This window comes from Protopterus annectens, chromosome 8.part0 (assembly GCF_019279795.1).
Source record: "Protopterus annectens isolate FY-2018-M chromosome 8.part0, PAN1.0, whole genome shotgun sequence".
NCBI lineage: Eukaryota > Metazoa > Chordata > Ceratodontiformes > Protopteridae > Protopterus > Protopterus annectens.
This window is the reverse complement of record NC_056741.1, coordinates 404,792,202-404,819,724: the sequence shown is the minus strand read 5'-3', so window position 1 is coordinate 404,819,724 and position 27,523 is coordinate 404,792,202. Positions and strand designations below refer to the sequence as shown.

The window sequence follows — 27,523 nt, the reverse complement described above, 5'->3', positions numbered from 1 at the left end:
TGTGGTAAACTGAGTCTACTACAAGATTTGCTTTCTTTTTGTGTAACTTGCTTAGGCCCAGTTTACTACGTTCCCAACTGTTGTTGTTTCTAAGCCCAATTCAGTACTAGACTTATTAGACGTAGGGCTGAGATTTTAGCCAGGCACCTCAGTGAATCATCAGATAGTCCACATGTTATGGCATCCACCAGTCGATCGAAGCAGAGTTACCTAAGCGTAAGCGGGCGAAAGAAAAATGCCCAGGCTTAGGGGCTCTGACATTGTCTACTCACTGTCAGCAGGTCCCCCCAGGTGTAGTATCACTGAAGAAGGTGAGGCACTTTTGCAGCCCACTTATGTGATTTAGTTGGAGGCGTAGGCCTTTATCGAGACCTATTCGGAGTCCAATATGCCATCTGGTCTCTCATCTATCTAAACCTTAGAACTTAGTTCGTTGGTCTGGTCCAGGACCAGTTTGCAGGTCTTGGCTTCTGACGACCACGGGACCGATGACATTGCGTATCACCAGACCTTGACAACAGCCATTGTTCCAAGTGAGACCGGCATCTGTTCTTAGGACATCTCCAGGCCTAAACTGAGAGCTACTGCTAGGAAAATGTCTTCCTCTCAGCCCCAGCCAAAGCTTACTCGGTCCCACTGAACAGGCTTATCAGCAGGACCTTGAGACATTGGCAGAGGACCTCATTTCTCTTGTTAGAGGCAGACAAACCCATACTGAATACTTCCAGGAAAAAGAGATCCCCTCCCAGAAGTCCTTTCTGACCCCTTTGAGTCAGATGAGGATTCTGACCCAGGAGGGTTCTGTTTTGGAAGAAGGCCCTTCCATGGCATCCTTTGAAGACTCAGACTATGAAGAGAATCTGGCTTTTGCTTCTTCTGAGGATTTATCTTTCAGGGAAACACTGTACACTTTGAACATTTCCTGTGGGAAGCCCAGGATTACCTGCAGTCCAAGAAAAGGGCAAGGGAATTTCTCAACCTCCCACCTGTTTTAGAGGTTGTGGATGATGTCTTAGACTCTTCTTTGAAGCCAGACTCCCTTCCTCCCACCCCTAGAAAACTTGACAGATTTTATTATGTTTTGGATTCTCATAAGTATCTCTCTAAGAATCATACAGCTGACCCAGAGGTCTTGACCTCAGCCCCAAATGAGTAGAAATCCTTTGCCTACAGGTAAAGAAAGAAGGGCCCTAGATAGATTTGGTAAAAACCGTTTACACTGCTGTCACCTTATCTGAGGCATTAAACTGCCAGTTCCACATGTTAAAATCCCAGGAGTCTTTACTGAAACAGATGAGAGAAGCTTATGACTTTAGAGAACAAATGGCTCTCTAAGGAGATGTTCATCGTGTTTCACTGTTGCAGTCATTACTCTTGGGTTATCCTGCTGGCAGGCTACCCTCAGTCAGCCAGAATTCCAAAGTATAGGTCCGGCATTGGTTGCTGTCGCCTCTTCCCTGACATTGGTGCACCAGGGGTATAAAAGATGCAGCCGACGCCATTTTCTTCAGTCTTTCTTGCCGCGCAGTGCCCGAAGCAAAAGCAGTTTGCAAGTGCCGGTCAGCCGACTCCTGAGATTTTCAAATCCAAATTTCAGAACCGAAGTCTTCATTAAAGCTAAGTACCCCGTTGAAACTTTTCTTGCTCCAGACCGATGTCAGAAAAAGTTAACAATTGTATTTCTTGTGGGAAGCAAATACCTCATAAGGATTTTCACTCTTACTGTATTCCTTGCCTAGGCCCTGATCACAACGTTACTAGCTGTCAGTTTTGTGCTAGATTTAAACAACGCACTATTAAGCGTCGGTTCGATTTTGCATTTCATTACTTTGGCCGAAGATTTAATTATATAATGCCGTTGGAACAGCCGACGACCGGAGTTTACAAAAAACGCAATGACAAGGAAAAGGATAGGCATCCGAGGTCCAAAACCGACGACGAGGCCTCTGCTAGGCCAGTCGCTGGTTCGCCGGTTCTCAGGGAGGTGCTTACGCAGCCCCTGGCACCCGCTACCTCAGAGCCACAAGCCACTTCCGACTCCCACGTGGAGCCAACTGGGCCTCTGGATACTCAAGGTGTTGGACACTTGGAAATCATTCCCTCAGATGGGTCCAGTGCTGCTGAGCAGGCATCGGCTTCTGAGGGTGTCTTCAGACCTACACAACTATATGTTAAGCCTTCTTCACCTTCAAAGACTAAAGCAGCTCTAAAGACAAAGAAACAAGTACAGCATTCTCCTACTCAGACTTCCATGCCTAAAAAACAGATGCTCAAAATGGCCGAAGACCTAATTACTTTGATCAGGGGTTCCCATCCCCCTCCTGATAAGAGGCCTAGGCAAGAGACAGAGTACGATTTTTCTGATCAGGTTTCTATTTACTCTGATTCCTCTTCTGAACAGGATTATTCCATGCTTCCCTTTGAGGACTCTGATGCTGAAGAATCCATTCCTTCAGCATCTCCTCGTGAGGATTATTCTTTTGGGGAAACCCTGCATACCATGAGGGAGCATTTCCACTGGGAGTGCCAAGATTATTCTGAATCTAAGAAAAGGCTCAGAGACTTTCTGCTACTTCCTCAGCACAGACCCCTTGCTATTCCACCTGTTCTAGGCATTGTAGATGATGTATTTTCAGAGTCCGGCCTGTCCCCTGACTCTTTACTCCCTGCACCTGCTAAGCCAGACAGATACTACAGGGTCCCGGATTCTCATAAATTCCTATATAAAAACCACGCTGCTGACCCAGAAACTGTATCTCGGGGTCCCAAAGGGGTCAATGCTTCCACTGCAAAAAAACCTGTCCCCTCTGATAGGGATTCTAGGGCTCTGAACAGATGGGGGAAAAAAGTTTGCACCTCTGCTACCTTGGCTGTAAGGGCTTTAAATTGTCAGTTTCATATGTTTAAATATCAGCAATATTTAATGTCACTGCTTAAACAGAAATTCTTGACAAATACTGAATGTTCAGAGAACAAGGAAATGCAGGATTTATTGCATGCAGCTGAACAAGTGGGAAAGCATACTTTGTAATGTGGTTATGATTCACTGGAGGCCTCTTGCAGGGCAGCTGTTACAGGTTCTGTTATTAGAAGGCATGCTTGGTTAAAGAAACAGAATCTGGCTGATCATGTTAAAGCAAAATTATTAGATGCTCCATTACAGCATGATACTTTGTTTGGTACTAAAGCAGAAGAGGTCTTGAAAAAAATGGAGGATAAAGCAAAATCCATGCAGACAGTTAAGGATTTCTTAAAGGTACAGCCACCCAGATTTAGCAGGAACTGGTCTTCTAAAAATTGGTCCTTTACAGTGTCAGACAGACCACAAAAAGGCAGATACAGGCGTCCCAGAGGCAGATCTCAGCCCCAAGGCTCATAGAGGCCTAAACAATGGGGTTGCTCCTACCTCCAAAAGCAGAGAAGACAAATCACAACATTACAGGAAACCGTCCCAATGACTTTCCTCTGCCAGATCCAAGCACTTTTCTTTTGGCAGCCCCCTTGGGGGGAAAACTAGCACTTTTTTCATCAAATTGGCAAATGGTTACCCAAGACAAATGGGTCTTGAAAATAGTGTCCCAAGGCTACAGGTTCCATTTTCACACCATGCAAAGGTCAAAAGGTATGCCGGACCTGCCACACAATCAATGGGCAGAGGCACAAAAACAAATTACAGCCCTCGTGGACATGAGGGCCATTCAACAAGTACCACAGCAAGAGCAGGGGCAAGGATTTTACTCCTGGCTTTTCCTAGTGCCCAGAAAGGACAAAACCTGGCGACCAATACTGGACCTGTCTATACTAAATACGTTTCTGGAAGTTCCAAAATTCAAGATGTCTACTCTACAGCAGCTGCTGCCCATGCTGGGCAAGAAGGCTTGGCTCATAACTTTGGACCTAAAAGAGGCATACCTGAATGTCCCAATCAGTCAGTCTTGCAGAAGATGCATCATATTCATAGCTGGATCAATGCACTACCAATTCTCTGCACTGCCCTTTGGCTTATCTACTGCGCCCAGGGTCTTTACAAAATGCCTGGCACCAGTAACTGTGTTTTGCAGACAGAGGAATTCAAATATATCCCTACTTGGACGACTGCCTAATTCAAGCAGAGAACAAAGACATTCTTCTAAAGCATCTGGCGTTTGTAAAAAGATTACTAATTGGCCTAGGGTACACTGTAAACGAAAAGAAATCAAAACTAGTGCCCTCTCAAGAGATAATATTCCTGGGTGCAAGCTTAAATACAACTGCCCAGATGGCTTATCTCACGCCAGACAAACAAAAACAACTGACTTCTTTCTTCAAAAAATTGGCAACAAAGACCCACTTATCTGCAAGGAAAATCCTGCAGGCCTTGGATTTCATGGCATCCTGCATTCTACTAATTCCATATGCCAGACTGCATATGAGGAAACTACAATGGTACCTAAAGTGTTTGGACTGAGCATTGCCACAGCCTGGAGACAGAAATTACACTCATTCCCTGCCTGCAGTAGGAGTTTCGATGGTGTGCAGAGGCCTGTCACCACAACAAAGGTCTGCCATTCAGTTTACCCACAGCCAGACAGACACTGACAGCAGATGTATCAGATTATGCCTGAGGGGCCCATATGGCAGGAAAATGTATTCAGGGCACATGGTCTGAAAACCAAATGCATCTTCACATCAATCAAAAAGAGATGTTAGCTGTTCAAAATGCCCTGACCGCTTTCAGGGATCTACTTCATCCAGGACAGCTACTGATAAAGACAGACAATACTTACAGTCATGTGGTACATAAACGAGCAGGGAGGTACACATTCCTACCCCCTCTACAGACCAGCAATGACCTTATGGGACACAGCATTGACTTATCAAGTTCACCTGCAAGCATGATTCCTGCCAGGAAAAACAAATACTCTGGCAGACTAACTCAGCAGAAACCTCATGGATCCCCACGAATGGAAACTGGACCCACAAGTCTTCAGCATGTTAACAAGGAAATGGGGATACCCAGACATAGATCTATTTGCCTCCCCTCACAACTGCCAATTGCAGAGATTTTGCACAAGGATTTATCACAAGCAAGCATGGAGAGTGGACGCCCTGTCCTTCAGCTGGAAAAATCTAACAGTATATGCGTTTCCTTCACTGCCTCTCCTTCCCAGGGTACTCCTAAAGGTCAGACAAGAGAAGCCAAAAATGATACTGATTGCACCAGAGTGGCCACGCCAGCACTGGTACCCAATCCTAAAGAGCTTGTCTCAAGGTCCAGCATGGATATTGCGTCAAACTTCTCACTTGCTGACCCAGCAAAACAATCGGATCCTGTACAGCCAACTCAGGACCTTAAATCTGGCAGCATGGCGGATAATGTAGCCATTCAGAACACTCCTCTTTCAAAAGCTGGTTATGGATGTTATCTTGGAGGCCAGGAGGCCAGTACCAGAAAATCTTATGCAGAAAAATGGAAGAGATTCTGTGCTTGGAACCAGGAACAAGGCATTGACACGTGTACCAAATATCCCTCAGATTTTACAATACCTAACTGAGATGCTGAACAAAGGCCTTTCTTTCTCATCAATTAAGATTCATGCCTCTGCCATTTCAGCCCATTACAATACGGAACCACCTATCTTTTCTCATCCTTTAATAAGGCAGTACCTCAGAGGGGCCAAAAACATTAGGCCTCCAAGGAGAGCACCAATTCCGGCATGGGACCGCAATTATGTTTTGTGAAAAACTCACACTGCCTCCTTTCGAGCCAGCCTCAACAGCGGATATAAAATTCTTATCCTGGAAAACAGCTTTGCTCCTAGCAATAACCTCTGCAAGACGAGTCTCGGAGTTACAAGCACTCATGGCTGTGGAACCTTTTATCATTTTTCATCCAGACCGGGTTTCCCTGAGGACAAACCCAACATTTATGCCTAAGGTGGCATCCAGTGTGGCCCTCAACCAAACCATTCACTTCCCTACCTGTTATCCAAATCCACACAACAAGGGCGAGAAAATTCTGCATTCTTTGGACATACACAGACAGTTGCGCTTCTGCTTGGAGAGAAATAAAGCTTTCAGAAAGACTGAGCAACTTTTAGTGTCTCATGCTGCAGGATCACAAGGAAAGGCCATCTCAAAACAGACCATTTCTAAATGGATAGGCCATTGCATCTGTTCTGCTATTTTCAGCATGGCAAATCAGTGCCTAACGGCATTAGGCCTCATTCTACCAGAGCAGCAGCCACTTCAGCAGCCTTCCTTAGAGGAATACCAACCAAAGACATCTTAGAGGCTGCAACTTGGAGTTCAGTGCACACTTTCACAAAGCACTATGACTTACCTCTTTACTCTAAATCCAGAGCAGGCTTTGCCACTGCAGTTCTGCAGGGCCTCATAGCCTCTCCTAATCCTGTTTAGCCCAGCCACCCATCCTCAGCTTTGGGATTCAACCCAAGAGTAATGACTGCAACAGTGAAACACGATGAACATAGTACAGTTGTGTATCTACCATAAATGTAGATGTTCGAGTGTATTCACTATTGCAGTCCAGGTTACCCACCCACCATCCCCTTTTTCTTTGCTGGGACTTATCTGTGCTTCTCTATCCTATACAACCTATGTAGTGTATTTGCTTGTAGATGAAGGAAATGTTATTTTTGTGCATGCATACTTATTGGCATATTTTTTCAGTGTACCAATTTTGGGGGCACCTGACATCTGGGGCAAGAAAAACTGAAGAAAATGGTGTCGGCTGCATCTTTTATACCCCTGGCGCACTGACGTCAGGGAAGAGGCGAAAGCAACCGACGCCAGACCTAGTCTTTGGAATTCTGGCCGACTGAGGGTAACCTGCCAGCAGGATAACCCAAGAGTAATGACTGCAACAGTGAATACACTCTAACATCTACATTTATGGTAGGTACACAACTGTACTTTACTGGACCTTTGCAATTCCAGCTCCCAGGTAGCAAGACATTCCCTCCACTGTGGGTATGATGCTGTGGAAGCTGCCAGCAGGGCTGCAGCTACAGGCTCTGTCAGTAGGAAACATGCATGGCTGAGGGAACAGTCCCTCCCTGGGCATGTTAAATATAGCCACTTGGATGTCCCCTTGGACATGGAATTTCTCTTTGTCCCCATAGCAGAAGCTGTGCTTAAAAAAATGGAAGACCATCCCAAGTCATTGCAGACTGTTTTCCTGCAGGTTCAACCCCCCCACGTTTCAGTAGAAACTATCCTAAGCATCAGTCCTTTCCCTTCCAGTTTAAGGCTAAGCAAAGAAAGCCACATAGGGGAAGGAGCCCATCCCAAGTCAATGCAGACTGTTTTCCTGCAGGTTTAACCCCCACGTTTCAGTAGAAACTATCCTAAGCATCAGTCCTTTCCCTTCCAGTTTAAGGCTAAGCAAAGAAAGCCACATAGGGGAAGGAGCCAGGGGCTGCACCAAAGACTCAGGCAATGCCATTCAGAAACTTCTAGGCCAGGGAGTACTAGGCCACAGTCCCCTGGCAAGGAACAGTCATAACTCTTCCATGATAGTTCCTCTTCCCCTCCTTTACCCCTCCCTCTCATAGACTTGGAGAAAGCTTGCATTATTCCAAGGGAACTGATCCCTCATTATTTCAGACCAGGGAATACCAACCATTATTTCAAGGGGCTACAAGCTCAAATTCAAGTAGCCTTTGAAGTCATCAGGCTTTCCAGACATTCCCCCAAACTAAAGCGCAGAGGCTCTTTCCCAGGTAGACAAGCTATGTGCCTAAGGCTCAATGGAAATGGTCCCAGAATACCAAAAAAGGAAGGGGGTTCTACTCTAGATTCTTCCTATTTCCCAGGAAAGAAGACACATGGCAGCCTGTTCTAGACCTGTCTGCCCTGAACCAATTCCTACACATCTCAAAATTCAAGATGTTGACCCTTCAGAAATGTTTGTCCATGATTTCTCCAGAGGCCTTCATGGTTACCCTAGATCTAAAGGACTCATACCTGCATAATCCCATACAGGTATTACGTGTTTCGCACTTCAGAGCAGGTACAAGGCACTCGGTTTTGTGCTCTGTCCTTCGGCGTATCTGCTGCTCCCATGGGCTTCACAAAAGCGTAGCCCCTCTAATTGCCTTCTACAGAACAAAGAGTGTGCAAATGTACCCGTCTGAACAATTGCTTTATCCAGGCAACAAGCTTGACAAAGCTGAACTTGGACTTAATGTTCTCCCAAAACATCTTGAACTCCTGGGGTCACCATAATTCATCAAAAATCCCAAACAGACCCCTCAATCAGAGTTGTGTTCGTAAGGGCCCTACTGGATTCTAAACTCCAAAAGGCTTTCTTGCATCCGAACAAGCTCCCCTTCATGACTACTTTCAAAAAAATCATGATCAGGGACTTTCTCACAGCCAGAGTACATCAGAGCACTGGGTTACGTGGCCTCTTGCATCCTCGTGATCCCACTGGCTAAGCTACCCATGTGGAAACTCCAGTGGTACCTTTGAAATGGATGTTGCCAGCATGTACAACTACTCTCAGCCAAGATCAAGCTGATTCCTTGCCTCATGGAGGATTTTATATGGTAGGCCACAGCTTGCTCCCTCAACCCAGGTCTCCCCTTCAAATTCCCCTACCAGAGCAAACACTGACCACAGACACCTCAGAGGTAGCCTGAGGAACAGACTTCAACCACAAACTAAGAGACAAACACATAAACTTAAAGGAACTTGCGACAGTCCAAAAAGATCTTCTATCCTTCAGAAAGAAATGGAAACCAGGGGTGCTAGTGGTGAAAACAGACAGTACCACAGTCATGTGGTACATAAACAAGCATGGGTAAACTCACTCCTACCATCTCTGCCTCTTAGCAATAGATGTTTGGGAAACAGCACACTCCTTGGGGTTATACCTTTTGTCACAATACCTGCCAGGTGTGCACAACTATCTAGCAGATCACCTCAGCAGAAGTTTGTCAGACACCCATGAGTGGCAACTGCATTGGGAAACCTTTCTCACCACAGCCAAAAAAATGGGGAGTTCCTCAGATATACCTCTTCAGCACCAGGAAAAATACTCAATTGAAAAGGTTTTGCTCCAGGAACAAAATGAATTTGGCCTGGAAGATGGATGCCCTCTCATTCCCATTGTGGCATCCCTGCACTGGTCCAGTAATCAAGGAGCCTCAATCCTCACCACTAGCACCAGTGAGGTGTGTACACATTGGGAGGATGACAAGTGCATACACAGTGAAGTACAATTTCCCTTAAGAGCACACACAGATCATAGTCAGTCTGGGGACTGGTTTCTGTCTTTCTCCAGCTGCCACCAGCCACTACTTACCAACTACTTTTAAGGCCCTTACCAAAGGGTGCCCAATCTTACTGTGTAATGTTACTATTATCTAAATGGTGTGACCAAGACTTTCAAGGCTATTTAGGAGTGGCCTGTGCAGTGTCACCAAATATATATGCAAGTACGCTAAGAGCTAAAATATCTCTAAACAAACTAGCCACAATTAAAAGGTTTAACCATGCGTAATAATAAAAGAACAAGACAATCTTCAAACAACACATTAACTACAGAGTGCAGAATAACAGGAAATATTTTAAAACAGCATTGCAGGACAGTCTCAAATAAATACAGAAAACATCTAAACTAATCTTTACTATATTCTTAACTATCTCTAAAAGAAACTATGCCCTAAATAACTTACTTGCAGAGCAAGGCAAATGTAGTGCTGATGATGAGTGGATGTCTCTAGATCCAAGACAGGATACAAAATGCACAGACTTTCTCTGAGAGTTTTCTTAAGTTAATATTCAGTATTACTGCTCGGATGACATCACTTTGTCACCTACCTTCAGTTCCTAGGCTAATAGATACTTAACACAATTTAACATTTCTCTGTGAAAATACATCTCTCTCAGATGTTTGCCTAGAACTGGAAGTCGTAAAACAATTAAACACTTTTACATTTGAAACCTAATAATTATTTCTTTTTCAAGACCATAGGAAAACCTCTTGCTCTAGACATTGTCTGCTTGCTGCACTGAAACTACTTATTATAGCACATCGTAAAGCGCTTCTAATTTCAACTTATTTTGTTGAGGGTTTGCAAGTTAACTCTGTATGTTCCAGCTTCTACTATTAGCGCACACATCTGCACAGATTTATAGTTTATATACATTTCTGTTCTTTTCCAGTAGGGTGCACTGTGGTCACATTCTTGAAGCTTAGCACATAACATAAAGTCTCCTTACATTTGTAGGACAAGCATATGAATCATATTACTATTCACAAATAACATATGATTATTTACAAAATTCCCGATAGCTGGACTGGCAGTATTTCCCTGGTGTCACACTCATGGGCAGGCCTCTTCATGTATGCCTTCCCTCTGCTCTCCAGGGTGCTCTTAATGATGAGGGAAGAATGGCCTAGGGTGATGCATATAGCACCAGACTGACCCAGGCAGCAGTGATACCCTCCGCTGCTCAGGGTAACCAGCACAAAACCATGGCAACTGCCACAAAGATTAGACCTTCTGAACAAGGGAAACATTGTGCACCCCAACCTGTGGGCTCTCAAATTATCAGAATGGAGGATACCTTAACATCTTGGAGGATCCTATCCTGGGCAAACAGGTTCAGGACATCTTAAGAGAGGCTAGAAGGCCTAGCACTAGAAAATTTTATTCGGATAAATGTAAGAGATTCTCCTTTTGATGTGGGCAGCATTCTCAAAATCCCCATCTAGCAAAGATCCCAGCCATCCTGTCCCATTTGGCAAGTCTCTGACAAAAGCCTCTTTCTCCTCCATAAAAATTCTTGAGTCAGTTGTCCCAGCTGACATCCTGCCCAGACTTCTATCTTTCTCATCCATTTATGAAACCGTTTCTTAGAAGGGTGATCCACATCAGGCCACCCAGGAGGCCTCTGGCCTCACCCTGAGACTTTAATTTTGTTCTGGAAAAAGCTTATTTTTTCAGCATTTGAACCACCTGCTTCCACTGACTTAAATTCTTGACATGGAAGACTTCCTTCTTGTTAGCTGCAGCTTTTACTAGAAGGGTTTCTGAACTGCAGGCACTCATGGCAGTGGAACCTTTCCTCAAGTTCCAGCCAGAGTCTCCCTCAGGACTAACCCCTCTTTTATGCCCAAGGTGGTGACAGACATCTCCTTAAATCAAGCCATACATCTGCCTACCTTCTTCCCCAAACCACAAAACAAAGGAGAAAGAATTCTTCATTCCTTGAATGTGCATAGACACCTCCATTACTATCATGACAGAACAAAGACTTGAAATTCAGACCTGCTCTTTGTGGCCTTTGCCACCATTCGGAATGGGAAACCAGTTTCAGAACAGACCATTTCTGAAATGGATCTCACTGTATCTCTTTCTCTTACAGCCATCATGGTAAGAAGCCACCTGATGTTTTCAGGACACACACTACCAGGACAAGTGCTGCCTTCCTAAAAGAAGTACCCATCAAGAACATCCTGGAAGCTGCTACGTGGTCTTCACTGCATACCTTTACCACACATTATCACTTATCAGCCTTCTCCAAGTCCAGAGCAGGATTTGACACCGCCATCCTGCAGGACTTCCTTTCCTCTCATTAATCACCCGTTTTGGCTTTGGGAATCATCTCACAAGTCAGGACTGCAACATTGAAACACAAAGAACGTAGTACAGTTGTGTGCACTTGCCATAAATGTAAATGCTCGAGTGTATTCACTGTTGCAATATTCTTTCAATCCCTCCTTTCCCCCCTAGCCTACAGGCTAGGCTTGACCAAGTTTCTTCTCTAGTCAAGGGGTACCTCCTCTTGCCTCTTTCCTTGCTTGGGTTCTCTGAAAAAGACCTTTGACTTTGAGTTCCATCTAGGGGGGCTCCTACCTTTTAGGGGGCAAGAAAAAAAAAACAGAGATCATGATGTTGGCTGACTCCTCTTATACCCAAGTGTACTGATGTCAGTCAGGCCATCTGCTGGCTGTAGGATGAGGGAAATCCCACAAGTCAGGACTGCAATAGTGAATTCACTTGAACACCTACATTTACGGTAGGTATACAAAACTGTACTTTCTAGCATCTTTCTAAGTTTGTAAGAGCAATATTTAACATTTATCCCTATTCTGGGGCCTTTCTCTCTGTTATTTTAGGCTTTGTCTGTATTTATTGTGCTAAAACATTAAAAGGTTTGTTGTTACCACATCCTCCATTTGAAACACATTATTATATTTCCTTAAGAGTCTACCGTCTGTAGTAATGGTCACCCTTCTTGGACCCCCTGGTGTCTTCATTGTTAAGGCCTTATTCCATTCTCTCCTTAGTTAGGATTCCCCTGCCAAAAACTCATTTCCCTTAGCATTCTCAGTTCTAAAACTGCAGTCTTGGGCAGGGCATACATACTTAACAAGGTAATTATGTTTTCAAACCAGTAGCTTTTTGCTGCCATGAACATTCTATGTCCATCCTTTTCTTCCTCCTCTGTTACTAAAGGAACCCTTGTCCCTGGTAAAATATTATCACCCTTCTTCCCCTTCCACTGGTATTCTCTCTATTATCAAACTCACATGTTCATTCCTATTTAAATGCATTTCCTTCAGCACTGCATTTTGCACCCCACTTCTCTGTAAGTTAATAGTCTGCCTTTCTGTGTACCTACTAGGCCATTCACTTTCCAGGTTAATATACAAAATGCAGCAATTTCTGTATTCCTTTCTACTTTCTCACTGGATAACCTTTTTTGATGCATAGCCTTCCCAACAGTTGCATTTCCATCCCATTTAATGAGTGACATTTTACTGCTCCATAATTATAATGCAACATTTTTATTGGACACGCTACACATTGTAATACCATTCTTAGCCTTTATAACCAGGTCTATATCAGTTCCAATACAGCGAATACCAAAAGAGCGACACGTATTAATCAAACCAAGAATACACCAAACTCACTAAACCGCAAAATTTAAAACCTTGAATGGTCATAGTCGGCCAACCCCACCACCCGCTACATACTACCTACCCAAACAAAATAAATAAACTACATACAAACACTAACCAAACCCTATCCTAATCCTAAAGTAAAGCACCAAAACCCTACTTCTAACACTACACTAAACCCCACATACACAGCTATCTATGCATTATCCTTAACCTCTCCCTAAGGTCAGTAACTACCGCACACTTCCCCTACGGAGATATATCCTAACAAAATAAATAATGCACATAAATACATTTAACAAAACCCTACTTCTAACACTACACTAAATCTTAGATACATTACCTGTCTGTAAACTTACCTCAACCTGCACCCTACCCTAAGGTCCATACCTATCGCACACTTACCTTGCGGAGCTATATTGCAGACGGACCAACCAAAACACTTCAACATTTCAGATTTTTCTGTTTTGGATGTTCTGTGTGTATGTAGTTCACGCAATACGTGTCGATCAATTCGTATTCACGGAAACGGTGCTTCGATCGTCTGATAGGGTGCCATTATAACCCCCTACCAGCCCCTCAAACATATAAACAATAAACAGATAACTGTACACCTACATTTCTTTTTTTTGGGGGGGGGGACTCTTCCTGCAGGTAAAATACCTCTGTTAAATTACTACCAAAACAGGCACTAACATATTTCTGGTTCCTTTTGCTGATTAGCAGACTATTGCATGCTTTACATACAGCAAAAACAAAATTACTATTCACTTGCAGTTTGAGTACAATGTTGTATCTTTCGGCTTTTCCCTGTTAGGGGTCGCCACAGTGGAACTCCGGTCCACTAATGATTGGCAGTAGATTTTTATGTGCCGAGTTGCCAGCCCTGAAGCACAACCTTCAACGAAGGTATCCTATTCACGCATGTCTCCACACAGAAGAAAGCTTTAGCTGAGAATCGAACAGGACAACGTCTTACTGTGAGGCAACAACACTACCGCAGCACCACCAATACAGGTTATATTTGATGATTATGCCAAACTTCATCTTTGTATATTGGCACAAGGGGCCAAACTTGGTGCCTGCAGAAGAAATATAATTTTAAAGGAGAATGTTTGGTCCAGTACTTTGATGCACGAGTCTGTGTTTAACAGATTACCTAAATGTGTTCTACCTTCCAGATCTGTTATGGTAAGTACCTCATACAACTGTATTTTAAGCATGTATTTATTTATTACAATGTTCTTATGTGCTTTAGAAAATCAGTTTTATTCACTTTTAAACTTTTGAGAATTTTTAATAAACTTTTTCCAATGTAAATATGGATTAAGAAATTGTCATAGTAAATTTGCTTATGGACTCATGCACTTTTGCCATTTTTCTTTTGAAGAGAACTGCTGTATCACAGTCTGAACGCCTTCCTACTGGAAATACTATTCATCCTTCACAGGCTGCCACCTTTATGAATGATGCCATTGAAAAGGCAAAGAAAGCAGCAGAACTGCAAGCACGAATCCAAGCACAGCTTTCAATGAAACCAGGACTGCTCAATAGCCCCAATTTGACTGGGTTGGCCAACCTCCACACTATTCCCATCCCACCCCCGTAAGTAGCATAATTTTTTCTTAAGCAGTTTTCTCCCACTGTAGTCAACTTCTTATTCTGGAAATTATTTTCAGTGGTGGTGTCACTATAAAATGTTCAACACATGCTTTGAACATTGCTGCCATTGATACCTCAGGTGCAGTATGGAAGTAAAATAGACAAAAATAAGTATCAACATGTAGGTAGAAAATGAATATCAACTGTTGGTATCAAGTTATGTTTATTTTTTTTTATCTTGAATTCTACAGTTGTGAGAACTGATAATCATTTTATTTCTGACCTTTGTCAGGATGATACTGTTAAAAAGCTGTGGTGGTTGAGTATTTTCAAGAGGGGAAAAAACTCCTCAGAATTGGCTTTCTGTTGACCAACTTTGGCTTTAGACCATAATTATAAAGTAAATACTGAACAACTTAAAGGAGTATAAAAAAAAAAACTTTTCCATACTCAGTTTATTCACCTGGGACCCAGGCAGACAGCCTTCCAGAGTGTTTGTCTATATTGGCAATGAGAATTGCAAAGATTTTACCAAAATTGATGGAAGTTAGTGTGTGTTTATAGTAGGAAGGTAAATATTTGATAACATTAATAGAACAATATTAAATTGCCTGGACATAAGAAGACCTTGTTGAGTTTAATTTTGGTAGCTGTCAAATACTAGAAAATGGAAATCCAAAGTCTAAACCAACTGCATTTGAAGTATTGAATATCGTAATAGAGAGCAAAGAACTGGAAGTGGGATATTTAGAAAAGGGTAGGAGTATATTACGTAGAAAAAAATGGAAATTGTGGGAACAATATATGCAGAGTAATGTTTTGGAGGAGAAATGAGGTTTAAGGGAAGGCAAGAACTGATCAATTTTATATAACATTTGATTGATGATAAATATATAAAATAGTATTTGTGGTATATAATGTTTGCAAATCAGAATATGTTAATAAGATTTGTTTTCTTTTATATGAATTCATGTTTGCTTATGTGTTAAGTGAAAATTCAATAAAGATGTTATAAAAACATTAACAGAACAATGATGGTCCAGAAGGAAGCGGAGTGTAAGAACGTGTTACTACTATTGGTGACTCTTAATGCAGAGAAGGCAATTAGTAGTCAGCTGGGTTTTTTTTGACTAGAGCAACACTAGCATTTCCGTTCCTTGATGGAATAAAAGGGGTAATAAGGAGGCTATGTATGAAGGAGCAGGGGCAAGCATTATTAAGGTGAAGGGATTCCTTTCTGACAAGCTGTATTTGAGCAATGGAACCAATCGGGATATCTTCTTTCCCCTGTTTTGTTTCTTTATGTTTAGAGATGTTTGCAAAGGAAATAAAGGATTCACAAGTTCAAGGACATGTTTTTTCTTGATTACCACACCAATTACCTTTTCTAAAACTAATACTGTTTTTATTTGGTAAATCTAGAAAATGGCATTTTGGTGGTGTGGAACATTCTGAGACCGTTTAAAGTCTTTTTAGGATATAAAATACATTAAACTAAAGCTGTAGTAGTAAACTAGGCACCCATGCATGAATTAGATCTACAATACCTATATTTAGGGAGTTTTGGTAAGAAAAACTATTTAGGCCTATAGATTAAAATGTATTCTGTTATGACAGGTAAGGATACATGGAAAGAGACTAAAAAGAAGATAGTACAATGCCAGGTGGCTTATGGCTACCTGATAACCAAGAGCTGCTTTAAAGCTACGCAGTAAATGTTGATATGCATAGCTACTGCAGAAGATTATAAATCAAAGTTAAAAATGGTAGTGATAAAACAAGGTAGCAGTTGCAGTGATAAAGAAAGTCAAGGAGTTTTGATCCAAGTCCTTAGAGAAGAACTATGCAGCAAGTGTTGTAAGAACTATTCAAATGTGGGAATGGATAAAGAAGGTTTTACCAATAGGGATGTGTTCAAGAAGGGATGCTGGAGGAAATTAGCAAAGGAACAAAGGTACTTGGCAGCAGGTAGCTCAGGAGGGAAATGATTAATAGAGTAGGATGAGACTAAGGAGTTTGGACTGCTGGTTGGAGAGAGTCTTTCCTGTCCAGAAATGGTAACAGAGTATATGCAAAGAGAAAGGGATAGTGTTTGCTATATGAAAGGAGATCTCTGATAGAATTTTTAGCAGATGCTGTTAAAAGAATAACTCATGAGGTATATAAACTACTGCATGATAACTGTAAGAATCAGTTGGAGGATGTTAAAGGTTTGGAGAAGAGAATTGAAAGACAATTTACAAAGGAACAATTGGAAGAAATATTTAGGGCTCCCAAGTATGCCAAGATGTCCAGAAGTTTTAAGATTTTTGTATGCAGAGGTTACATAGGTACTTTTATACCCCAAGTTAACTCTGGAAGATTTTGCATCTGACAGGTAGCAAATGTTTGAGATGTTGTAGGGACAAGAGAGCTAATTGGGAACATGTTGGGGGTGTGTGTGTGTAATCAGTTGACATATTTTAAATATTCCCTATAGAGTACTTGCACAGAAATGTTGGGGGGACAAATGGTGATAACTAAGAAATCAGCCTCAATGGTCTAGTAGGAGCAATGCCCAGTGTAAACCAAGCCTTGCAACATTGTAACATAGCAGGAGGTTGCCAGTTACACCAAAGCAGTATATAGACATCGAATCCCTGGCCCCTGAGATTCAACGTAGAGGGTGTCCATTACCAGTTTATTTGTTTGCCTTATGGTTTGCCTGCTGCATCCAGGGTGTTAACAGCTTACTTGACTCCGGTAATTGCATTTTTCAGGTCCAAGGATATTCATATGTAACCTTACCTGGACAATTGCTTCATTCAGGCTCCTACCCAAGAGGTGAAAGTTTGTCTTGTGGTTCACCCTGGCCATTTTGTCAGACTCCAGAACTTTGTAAACAACCAAAATCACATTTAACCCCCATCCCAGCAGGTCCAGTTCCTGTGATCCCTTCTGGACAATACCTTCCAAAAGGCATTCCTTCCCTCAGAGAATGTTCTGTTTTTTTCACATTTTTCAATTTCTTCTAACACAGAATCAGATTGTTGCCAGGGAAATGCATCAGACCCTGGTTTAATATGACAGCTTGAATCCTTATGGTCCTGTTGCCAAAGCATCATGAGAAAACTACATCACTATCTATGGAACAGACAGTGTCAGCTTGCATATTCCCTGGACTGTCCCATCCCTGTACTGCATTGCATCACAAAATAATTCTTATGGTGGATCCAGTAGACTTTGGCACTGGCTACATATTCCTCAGATGTAGTTTGGGGAGATGTCTTATTCTGGGAAACTGTTTAAGGGACCTGGAACAGAATGCACAGGAAAAAGTGCATGAGCATCAAAGGGGTATCATGTTAACCATAAAAGGATTCAGACAGATAATGACGATTGGGGGGACCATTTATGTCATCACAGACGATGCAACAAGTATGTAATATGCCAACAAGCAGGAGAGCACCCCCTCCCTTGGTGCAAGGGGATGAAGCTATGACTGTGACCCATACCCATATGACCTGTGTTTGATTTGTGGTATGGACCCTGGAAAGAGTTGGATTGGGGAGAATTGTAGTGAGCAGTTAGTATCAACGTGACAAGTTTTTTTTGGGGGGGGGGGTGAAGATTGTTCTAGCTTGCTGCTTGAGTGTCACCTAGAGGAAACAGTAGGTGTAGTACCTGTGGTGCTTGAGCTTGCAAAGCAGGGACAGCCAAGGGGCCAGAGGTTAGCATTTGTGCCTCTGCATAAATGTAGTATCGGCAGCACTAGCAGAGCAGTAGTGCGCCACTGCATTGAATAGGAGCTCCAAAGGGAAGGGAGTTCAATGCGTCCAGCAGTTTGACCTGTTGCATACTGTACAGCTTTTGTTTCCCTAGGGCAACAAATGTGCTAATTAGTCCCTCAGCCAGGGATTGAATGGGATGTAAGATTGTTATCTGAGCTGGACAGTGCTGGCTGTCTTTGAGATAGAAGAAAAAGTGAGGCAGTTGAGCAAAGGAAGAGGAGCCCTATGACAAGACCCAGTGAGCAGAGGGAAAACAAAAGGCAGAACCCACTTTTACCTTTTGTGCAGATTGGCCATGGAAGCTTGGTATCTGGTCCAAGAGTCAGGTTTTTGACCTTCAGGGCATCTTGTATTCCATCCTAGGAAAATGTCATGTCAGGTCACCTAAGCAATAGTGAAGTAGATTCTCCTGAATGGATGCTGAATAGAGGCACATTTCTGGACTGTACCCCTCAGGGAGGAACATTTAAAAAACATTTGACATACCAGATGGAAAATGTTTTCAGTTATCTCTGCTAAACTAGGTGAGAATTGTATGATTTAATGATGCAAGAGAAGATTAATATGAGTGAATATAATTTAGAGTAACAAAACTATTCATATCAATCATTTTTGTCACTCCAATAAAATAGAGATTCTTTAGGCATCCCAACACACACACATGCACACGCGCATACCTAGCCTATAGCAAAATTCATTGACTCGAATTTGAAAAAGGTGTGTGTGTGTGTGTGTGTGTGTGAATGAGCACTGACCCCAGTTACTTATGGATTCATGGGACTTGATAAAAATTATGATAGATGTCATCAGTGACAGTTTAATTTTTGTGACTTATAGTGTAGACTATCTTTTTTAGTATTATTCCTCATAAGGAAGGAATAGAATAGTCCCATGAAATTCTGTCTGATGATGATGAATTTATCTAATGTGGAAATTAGTCCTCTGTGCCAACTAATGGATTTTTGTGGAAAAAAGGTTAGTTTTAACAACTAAGAAAAGGTGTTGTGATGGGTGCCACCTTTGACTAGTGTTTGCAAGCTTAGTAATGGTCTACTGGGAAAATAATTTAATTTTTAATTCCTCATTTAAGGTTTGTTGGAATTTGTGTCCATTTTTTGGATGATATTTATTTATATTGGACCGATACTTTCGAAAAATTGGGGGAATTTATTAGATATGTAAATTCCTCTACAGAATTTTGTAGTAATATTTACCCACATTTTTTTCATTTGAAAAATTATACTATCTAGTTGTAGAACTTATGAAGTGTTCTGCTAATAATAGTTTTGTACCAAACATCTATGGAAAACTACTGTACTGTAAGACTGTTGCATTTTACCAGCTGTCACTCTCTTACTCAGAAGAAAGACTTTGTAAAATAACAAATGGTGTGCTTAGCAAGGATGGTGCAGGAGGACTCCACCTTTGACCATGAAATATGTACCTTTAAAAAACTGTTAATTAGAAGAGGTTACCCTTAACTGCTGGTGGAAATCTGAGGAAGTGACCTCTAAAAAGAATGGATAGGTTATGTCAGCCATTATTAGATAGTATAGACTTTGTTATTAATTAACAAAATTATGTTGGTAATTTCAAATGGACTGTGGTCACGGCATTTAGTATAGGTAGCAATGCTATTCAGAATGTTTTAAAACATTGTAATATTTTCATTTATGAATGAGTCAGTGAGAGCTGAAGCAGACGAAGTCCGGACAAATTTCCAAAAAAGGTCAATAAACAAAGAAAAAAGCATTCCAAATACCACAGATGAATTTTCAATGACACAAGCTGCACTCATACACACTAAAAGGTTTTTGATGCAAGAGCTTCCTAAAGTGTCACTTCTGTTGCATATATCACATCCTTAAATATACGTATGAATAATCTTAAGCAAAAGCTGTGTTGTAAAGAGAGATCCATCAAATAAAGCAATATGGGACATATCCTTGTGGGAATTGCTTATACTGCAGTTTGATTAGTGGGGATGTCAATTTTCTACATACAAATACGGATAGTGTGTCCAGGTTTAACAGTTATGCAAACTGCAACCCAACTAATGTGATATCAAAGTCAAAGTAAACTTTGTCATTCAGAAGTCACACATGTGCAAAAATAACACAAAATTCCATGTCTCTGTAATCAGTGTGCAGACAACATATAGACTTTTTTCACAGACATTTATTTTTTTATTCATTGGCATTTGATTACAGAGAAGGTCCACTGAGCCAGTGGAGGCACAGGAAGAAAAGCTCCAGGTTTAAAAAAAAATAGTTTAAAAACATACATTACAAATAAACATATCAAAAAATGAGAGTTGAAACAATAACAAAAAATACAAGTGAGAGTTGATGCAATAATAAAAAATAGTATAGAAAATATAAATTAGATGAGAAATGATACATTGTAGGTAAAGGTGATATTAAAATGTCAACAATGATTGAGACATTTACACATATAACACCTAACTTTTACATCACAGACATGCAGGTAGACTAATATTGCACATAATTAGAAACAGATCTGAATACTTTTCAAAGTGAACACTTACTTGCATGAGACTTCAGTATTTCATAGGTACTTGGTTAAGACACTGCATTTATCCTTACTGAGTATTGCACTGTGAGCATTAGAGTATTGCACTATGGTTAATTTACAAATTTCCAACATGTATTGCACTGAAAGAAGAGATATTTTACTGCATTGCTACTGCCCTAGATAGCCTATAAGTTGCAGTCATGATGGATATTGCACAAAATGTTATATGAGACTGGTAACAGGTTATTGTACAATTTGAAACAAGCTTCTACAGTTTCTACTAACCCAGATGGCCGTCATGGAGTATAGTGGTTACTAGGGTTCAGCAGCCTGATATTTGGGCAAAAGCTGTTCCTGAATCTTGTAGTTTTGCAACATGTGCTTTGGGAGCTCTTTCCAGATGATAGGTGCAGGAACAGTTTGTAAGCAGGGTAAGGGGAGTGTTTAATTATTCCTCTGGCCCTGCTGAGACATCTGGGTAAGTACAAGTCGTGGATAGGTGGTATAGATGATCCTCCCAGCTGTCTCCTCCACTCTTTGGAGGGATTTGTGCTCAGAGGTAGAGCAGCTTTCATACTATACTATGAGGTTGTTTGTCAGGGTGCTTTCCGTAGCACCTCTGTAGAAGGTATTGAGAACAGTCAATGGGAGATTCGCTCTCCTCAGCCTTCTTAAGTGCAATCTCTGGTGTGCTTTCTTGACTTTGGCATTTGTATTGGTGTTCCAAGACAAGTCCTCATAAATGCGTACTCCCAAAAACTTCATGCTTGTCACTCTTTCCACTGTTTCCCCATTGATGGTGAGGGGAGACTGTTCCTTGCGATTTTTCCTGTCGTCCACAGTTGTCTCTTGTCGTGTTCACATTTAGTGCTAAGTTATTTCCACACCAGATAATCACTTGTTCCACCTCATCTCTGTACGCTATTTCGTCATTACTGTATATTTAGCAACTTGTAATTTGTGTCCAAGTTGTAAAGTTGGTAAGACCAATTGTAGGTTAAAAGAATGGATTTGTAACCATTTGTCAGACATAAGACGAAAGTTTGAGACAAATGCCATTTACAGGCATATTCAGAAGAAAGGTGAAGGTCATAACCTTAGGTTTAAGGTTATAGAAGTTGTTACCAATGATCATTATAAAGGAAGGGACATTGTTAACAAGACCAGAAGAGCTGACTACAAATTAATACAAGTCTTAAGATCAGATAGCCATCCAGGCTTAAATACATCTGTCTCCTTGAATTGTGTACTTAAGGCAAAGCGTATTAGACAAAACTTTTTTTAAATGAATGAATTTTGTTTATTTTTTCAGTAGCATTATTTATCTATATAAATGTCTACATATAATTAAATGTGATTATTTAGTTGTATTAATCTGATGTAAGCAACAGGAAGTGACATAATTTTTAAAAGTTTATCAGTCGATTTCTTTGTAATATTTTGTCTTTTTAGCTCTGTTTTTAGTCCTAGATAAGGGTGTATGTGTGTGTATGTATGTGTGTATATATATATATATATATATATATACATACATGGGTCTACCTGATGACACCGACACGCCAAAACACCGACAACGAAATAACAAACATGACAAAACCGAAAGTTCAAAAACACGAACCTTCACATGCCCAACAAGCCACAATCCCGACAATCAACAAAACAAATAACTTTCCCAAAAAACACACACAGAATACAAACACACCAAAAACCTTACAAACCTACACTAAACCTTACATACACAACTATATATGCACTAACCTTAACCCTAACCCTAAGGTCTGTCACTATCGCACACTTACCTTACCCGCACCCTAATCCCAACTCATTTAATCCGCCCCTAAACCTAAAGTCCGTCACTATCGCACACTTACCTCACCCGCACCCTACCCTAACGTCCATCCCTATCGTACACTTACCTTAACATGTCAGTGTTCTCAGTGGTGGGATTCTCAACTGTCGGTCTTCTCTGTTGTCGATCTTCCAGTGTCTGTTATCTCGCTGTCGGTCATTTGCAGTTTCGGTTAATTCAGGTAGACCCATATATATGTATGTATATGTGTATGTATATGTGTGTATGTATGTATATATATATATAGATATATATATATAGATATATATATATATATATATATATATATATATATATAGAGATATATAGAGATATATATAGATATATATATATATATATATATATATATATATAAAACACACACACAATTAACTTTAAATTAGTTTGAAATGTATGTGTTTATTAATTATGTACATGCATTTAAGGATGATGTTTGCATGAGCGGAAAGCTCTTGTGTTTGTGTCTGTGTCTGTGTGTCTGTGTCTCTGTGTGTCTGTCTCTGTGTGTGTGTGTGTGTGTGTCTGTCTCTGTGTGTGTGTCTGTCTCTGTGTGTGTGTGTGTCTGTCTCTGTGTGTGTCTGTCTGTCTCTGTGTGTGTGTCTGTCTGTCTCTGTGTGCCTGTCTGTCTGTCTGTCTCTGTGTGCCTGTCTGTCTGTCTGTCTCTGTGTGTCTGTCTGTCTGTCTCTGTGTGTCTGTCTGTCTGTCTCTGTGTGTCTGTCTGTCTCTGTGTGTGTGTGTGTCTGTCTCTGTGTGTGTGTGTCTGTCTCTGTGTGTGTCTGTCTGTGTGTCTGTGTCACTAAAGAATCATCCCTGATATCCAGAAGTTCCTCCTCTGGGCCGTTAATCCAGGAGCCTCAATCTTTACCACAGACACCGGTGAGGAATGTTCACTTGGAATAAAAATAGATATATCATTTCCAGATGTAGCTCTCTGCACCAAGCACAATTTCCCTTAAGACCACACAGGGAACACACTCCCGTCCTGGGGCTGGATTTCCTCTCTTGTCTCTCACCAGGCCCCAAATAAGATTCCACACTGACCACAGCTGTAGAGTTGAGTCTACGGCCGAGTGTTCCAAGCCAAGTCTCCTCAGCCCTGTCTATCAAACTAGTGCTCTGTTTCCCTGTACCACGAAGCTGACACACAGATACACTCTGAGATTTGATTTTCTGACACACACACACACACACACACACACAGACACACACACACCTGGGAAAGACTGGCACAGATTTGCCAGCTATGCCCCCCTCTGCCCAGAATGTAATGTAGATACTGGCACCAGAACACTCCAAAGCCAGCTACTCTAGGGCTCTTACAAGGGTATCCAGTTATACTGAGTAAAATTAATGCTAATACAAATGGTAGTGTTTGACCAATGCAACAAGGCTTTCAGGAGTGGCCACAGTGTCACCAAATAAATATAAGTACTTTCAAAGGTTAAAATATTCTCCAGAAGACTGGCCACAATGAAAAGCTTAAATATATTTAATAATCCCTTACAAAGGCAATCTTTGAGCACCTGCAGGAATGCATGGATCGTGCTATCCCAAGCAAAACCAAGACTCACTCCTCCAAGAAAAGAAAATCAGTCTGGTGGACCCCTGCCATAAACAAGCTATACAATAGAAGGAGGAAACAAGCACAGAAAAAAAGTAAAATCCCAAGAAGAAAAGACATCCCTCATAAAATCATCCAAGGCTAGCTTCGAAAGAAAACTTGTCAAGGACTCCAAAGATAACCCGAAAGTGTTCTTTAGCTATGTCAAGAATCTAAGTGGAAACTCGGATCTGCTCTGAGTCAGTGCAGAATGGCACAAAATACACTGAACTGACTGATTATTGCCAACATTCTGGCAGACAGGTTTAATGCAAACTTCACTCCCCTCTCACCACCTAAAGGGCCCATAACCATATCAGAAGAATGTAGAGCCCCAGTAATCACTGACACACAGGTTAAAACAGCCCTATCCAAAGCCCAAAACACAGCTTCAATGGGATCGGACAGTGTTTCAGGCTGTATTTTACACGAACTCCAAAATGAACTAACCCCTCACCTAAACACACTGTTCAAACTCAGCATCTCTACAGGCTGCGTACCCATAGAGTGGCGCACAGCAACAGTTATCCCACTCCACAAAGTTGGAGCCACAACAGACCCTGGGAACTTTCACCCTATAAGCCTGACTAGCCTGGTCTGCTAGGCTATGGAGTGCATCATCATGGAACTCCTTAACAGAGACATTGGGAACCTCCAAACATTGGACCTACCCAGTTTGGCCTTAAGGGCAGAGCATGCCTCCTAAACCTGGTTGACGTCTTTGAGATAGTTACCAAGGCTTTAGATGAGGGAAAGGAGGTCCGCACAGCCTACCTAGACCTCGCAAAGGCTTTCAACACCATTCCCCATTGTGGTATAGACAAGCTCACCAGCCTGAACATAAACCGCTACATCACGAGATGGGTTGCCATTTGGCTCATGGATAGAACCCACACAGTGAGCGTTGCAGGCTCTAGGTCCGACTCTAAACCGGTTACAAGTGGCATCCCCCAGAGCTCAGTCCTGGGACTATGGCTGACCATGTTTGCAGACGACTGCAAACTGGTGGCCATATTTGACTCTCCAACTGATACAGACATCCTCCAGAAGTGTCTCACTGAGATGGATACCTGGTATAAAAATCATGGCCTCAAGCTAAATGCCAAAAAGTGCATAGTCATCCTCTTTGGAAAAAACAAAGTACCTGTGAACTACCAGATACATGGTAGTCCCCTAAATACAGAAAATGTAATAAAAGGTCTGGGGACCCAAGTAGATAGTAATCTCTCCTTTGATAGTCGTATTGCCAAGGTGGTTAGAAAATCCTTCTATATGGCCCACTTAATCACAAAAGTGTTTTGCATCTAGAACGAAAGAGTTTATTGTGCCCCTCTACTCATCACTCATCAGACCCATTATAGAGGACAATGCCCCATTTGGGATGTACCTTACAAGATGCCTCCAACAGCTGGAAAGACCACAGAAGTACCTCACCAAGAAGATTACTGGCCTCAAACAGATGCCCTCTGCAGCCCGACTGAAGAAACTCCAGCTGTACTCTGCATACCGCTTACTCAGAGGTGATCTCTGCCTGACATACAAGGCCATGTCCAACCTAGAATTGATGGACATGCTCCATTTAAAAAAAAATAAATCCCCGAGAGCCACACGCTCTAGGGATCTAAACCTCACCACAATGATAAATAGGATGTGCTGGAGGGATAGATTCCTGTCCCAGAGACGCCCCATGCTTTGGAACAGGATTCCAGTCTACATTAGGCAGAGCCCCTCACTAACACTCTACAAAAGAAACCTTGACGAGTGGATGGGAAACAGAAAATTTACCCCAGGGATCACTGCAGTGGCTCTGCTGGACAGAGGCACAGGGAACTAATCTAAGGGAGTGGCAAAAGCCAACACATTCTGGCTAGGCTTACAGTTGCCCTCGGGCAGATAGCCTAGTACTTACCTATGAACCTATTAATAGTAAAAGAACATGAAACTACTAAATATCTATTTACAAAAAACACCAGAGTTTCAGACACAGAAAGTATTAAAAATAACACAGATGGATGGAGTCACACAGATATAGAAAAGAAGTACTTAACTAATGTCACTATATTTTCCTGACTGATCTAAAGAATTACTATTCCCTGGTTACTTACTAGAGCAAGGCAAGATGATGTAGGTGAGTGGTCTTCGCTCTGTCAGGTTTCAAAAAGAGATTGCCATGAGACTTCTGTCTCATCTAGTATTAAAACGTGTTCAGTGCTGGAGTAGAGAATGACATCACATACATCTGGTCACTTGACTTTTGGTTCCCACACTGCCCCCTTTACTAGAAACTGAGCCAGACTCTTGCACATGTGTATTAATGTGTACACACACACACACACACACACGCACACACACACACACACACACGGCTTTGCTAAGATGTGTTATAGCATCTGGAGGCTGTAAAACCATTTCAAAAATTTCCACCCTTCCAGGGTAGCAATTAGTTCACCCCTAAGGACAATACAGTAGGATTTCTAGTCATAGTTTTCACAGACATTTTATCTCTGTCTGCCGTCAGAGCTGTAAGATACAATCCTTATGGCCTAAACCAGGTAATTTAATTTCAGGCTATTTTTCAAAGTTAGCTGGACTGAGATTAACTTCTCTTCTAGTATCCTCTGCTACACTATATTCATTTCAGCAGTTACGATACAATCTGACATACAGGTATATTATTTTCTGTCCAGCAGGACCCACTGTTGGTACATTTTTAACACAATATCAATAAAACAGGAACAGTGGTTAAATAGCAGCTTATGAAGTCCAAAGAAGCAGCAAAAAAAAAATGATACAACTAAAACATTTATTGGTAGAGCAAACCTTTCAGGTACAACAACCCTTCTTCAGTGCAAGGTAAAAGGTAAACTCATTGAGATACTTAAATACCAATCAAATAATCATTCAATAAAACAGCCAATAAAAACAAATTCTCAGTTAAACATGTATTAACTAAATGAACAAATAAATAGACTAATTTATTAAAGGTTAAAAGAGAGAACATCGATATACCACCACGGCAATCCAAACTCCTTAAAATTCAAGTAAACGATTCGGTTTCAAATAAACAATGTAATAAAACCAAAATGTATGCTAAAAAGTAGTAAAATAAAATCCGATAAGCACTTTCGGCTATTCAGCCTTCTTCAGATTGTAAAACATAGTTCCGCTGGTAGTATTTTTAAGGGATACACCAACCATCTACCAACCATATAATCAAAATGCAGGCAAGCCTCTTATGTCCAATTATA

At 41.5% G+C, this 27,523-nt stretch overlaps 1 protein-coding gene across 1 annotated transcript in view; it reads left to right on the top strand.

Annotated features, from left to right (window-relative positions):
- Nucleotides 1-27,523, top strand: part of PRPF3 (pre-mRNA processing factor 3) — a 1,139,821-nt gene that overhangs the window by 419,572 nt on the left and 692,726 nt on the right. Inside the window, exons 7-8 of the mRNA XM_044079913.1 lie at nt 13,283-13,301; nt 14,310-14,524. Of these exons, the coding sequence (XP_043935848.1) occupies nt 13,283-13,301; nt 14,310-14,524 (234 nt within the window). The remainder of the gene's footprint in view (nt 1-13,282; nt 13,302-14,309; nt 14,525-27,523) is intronic.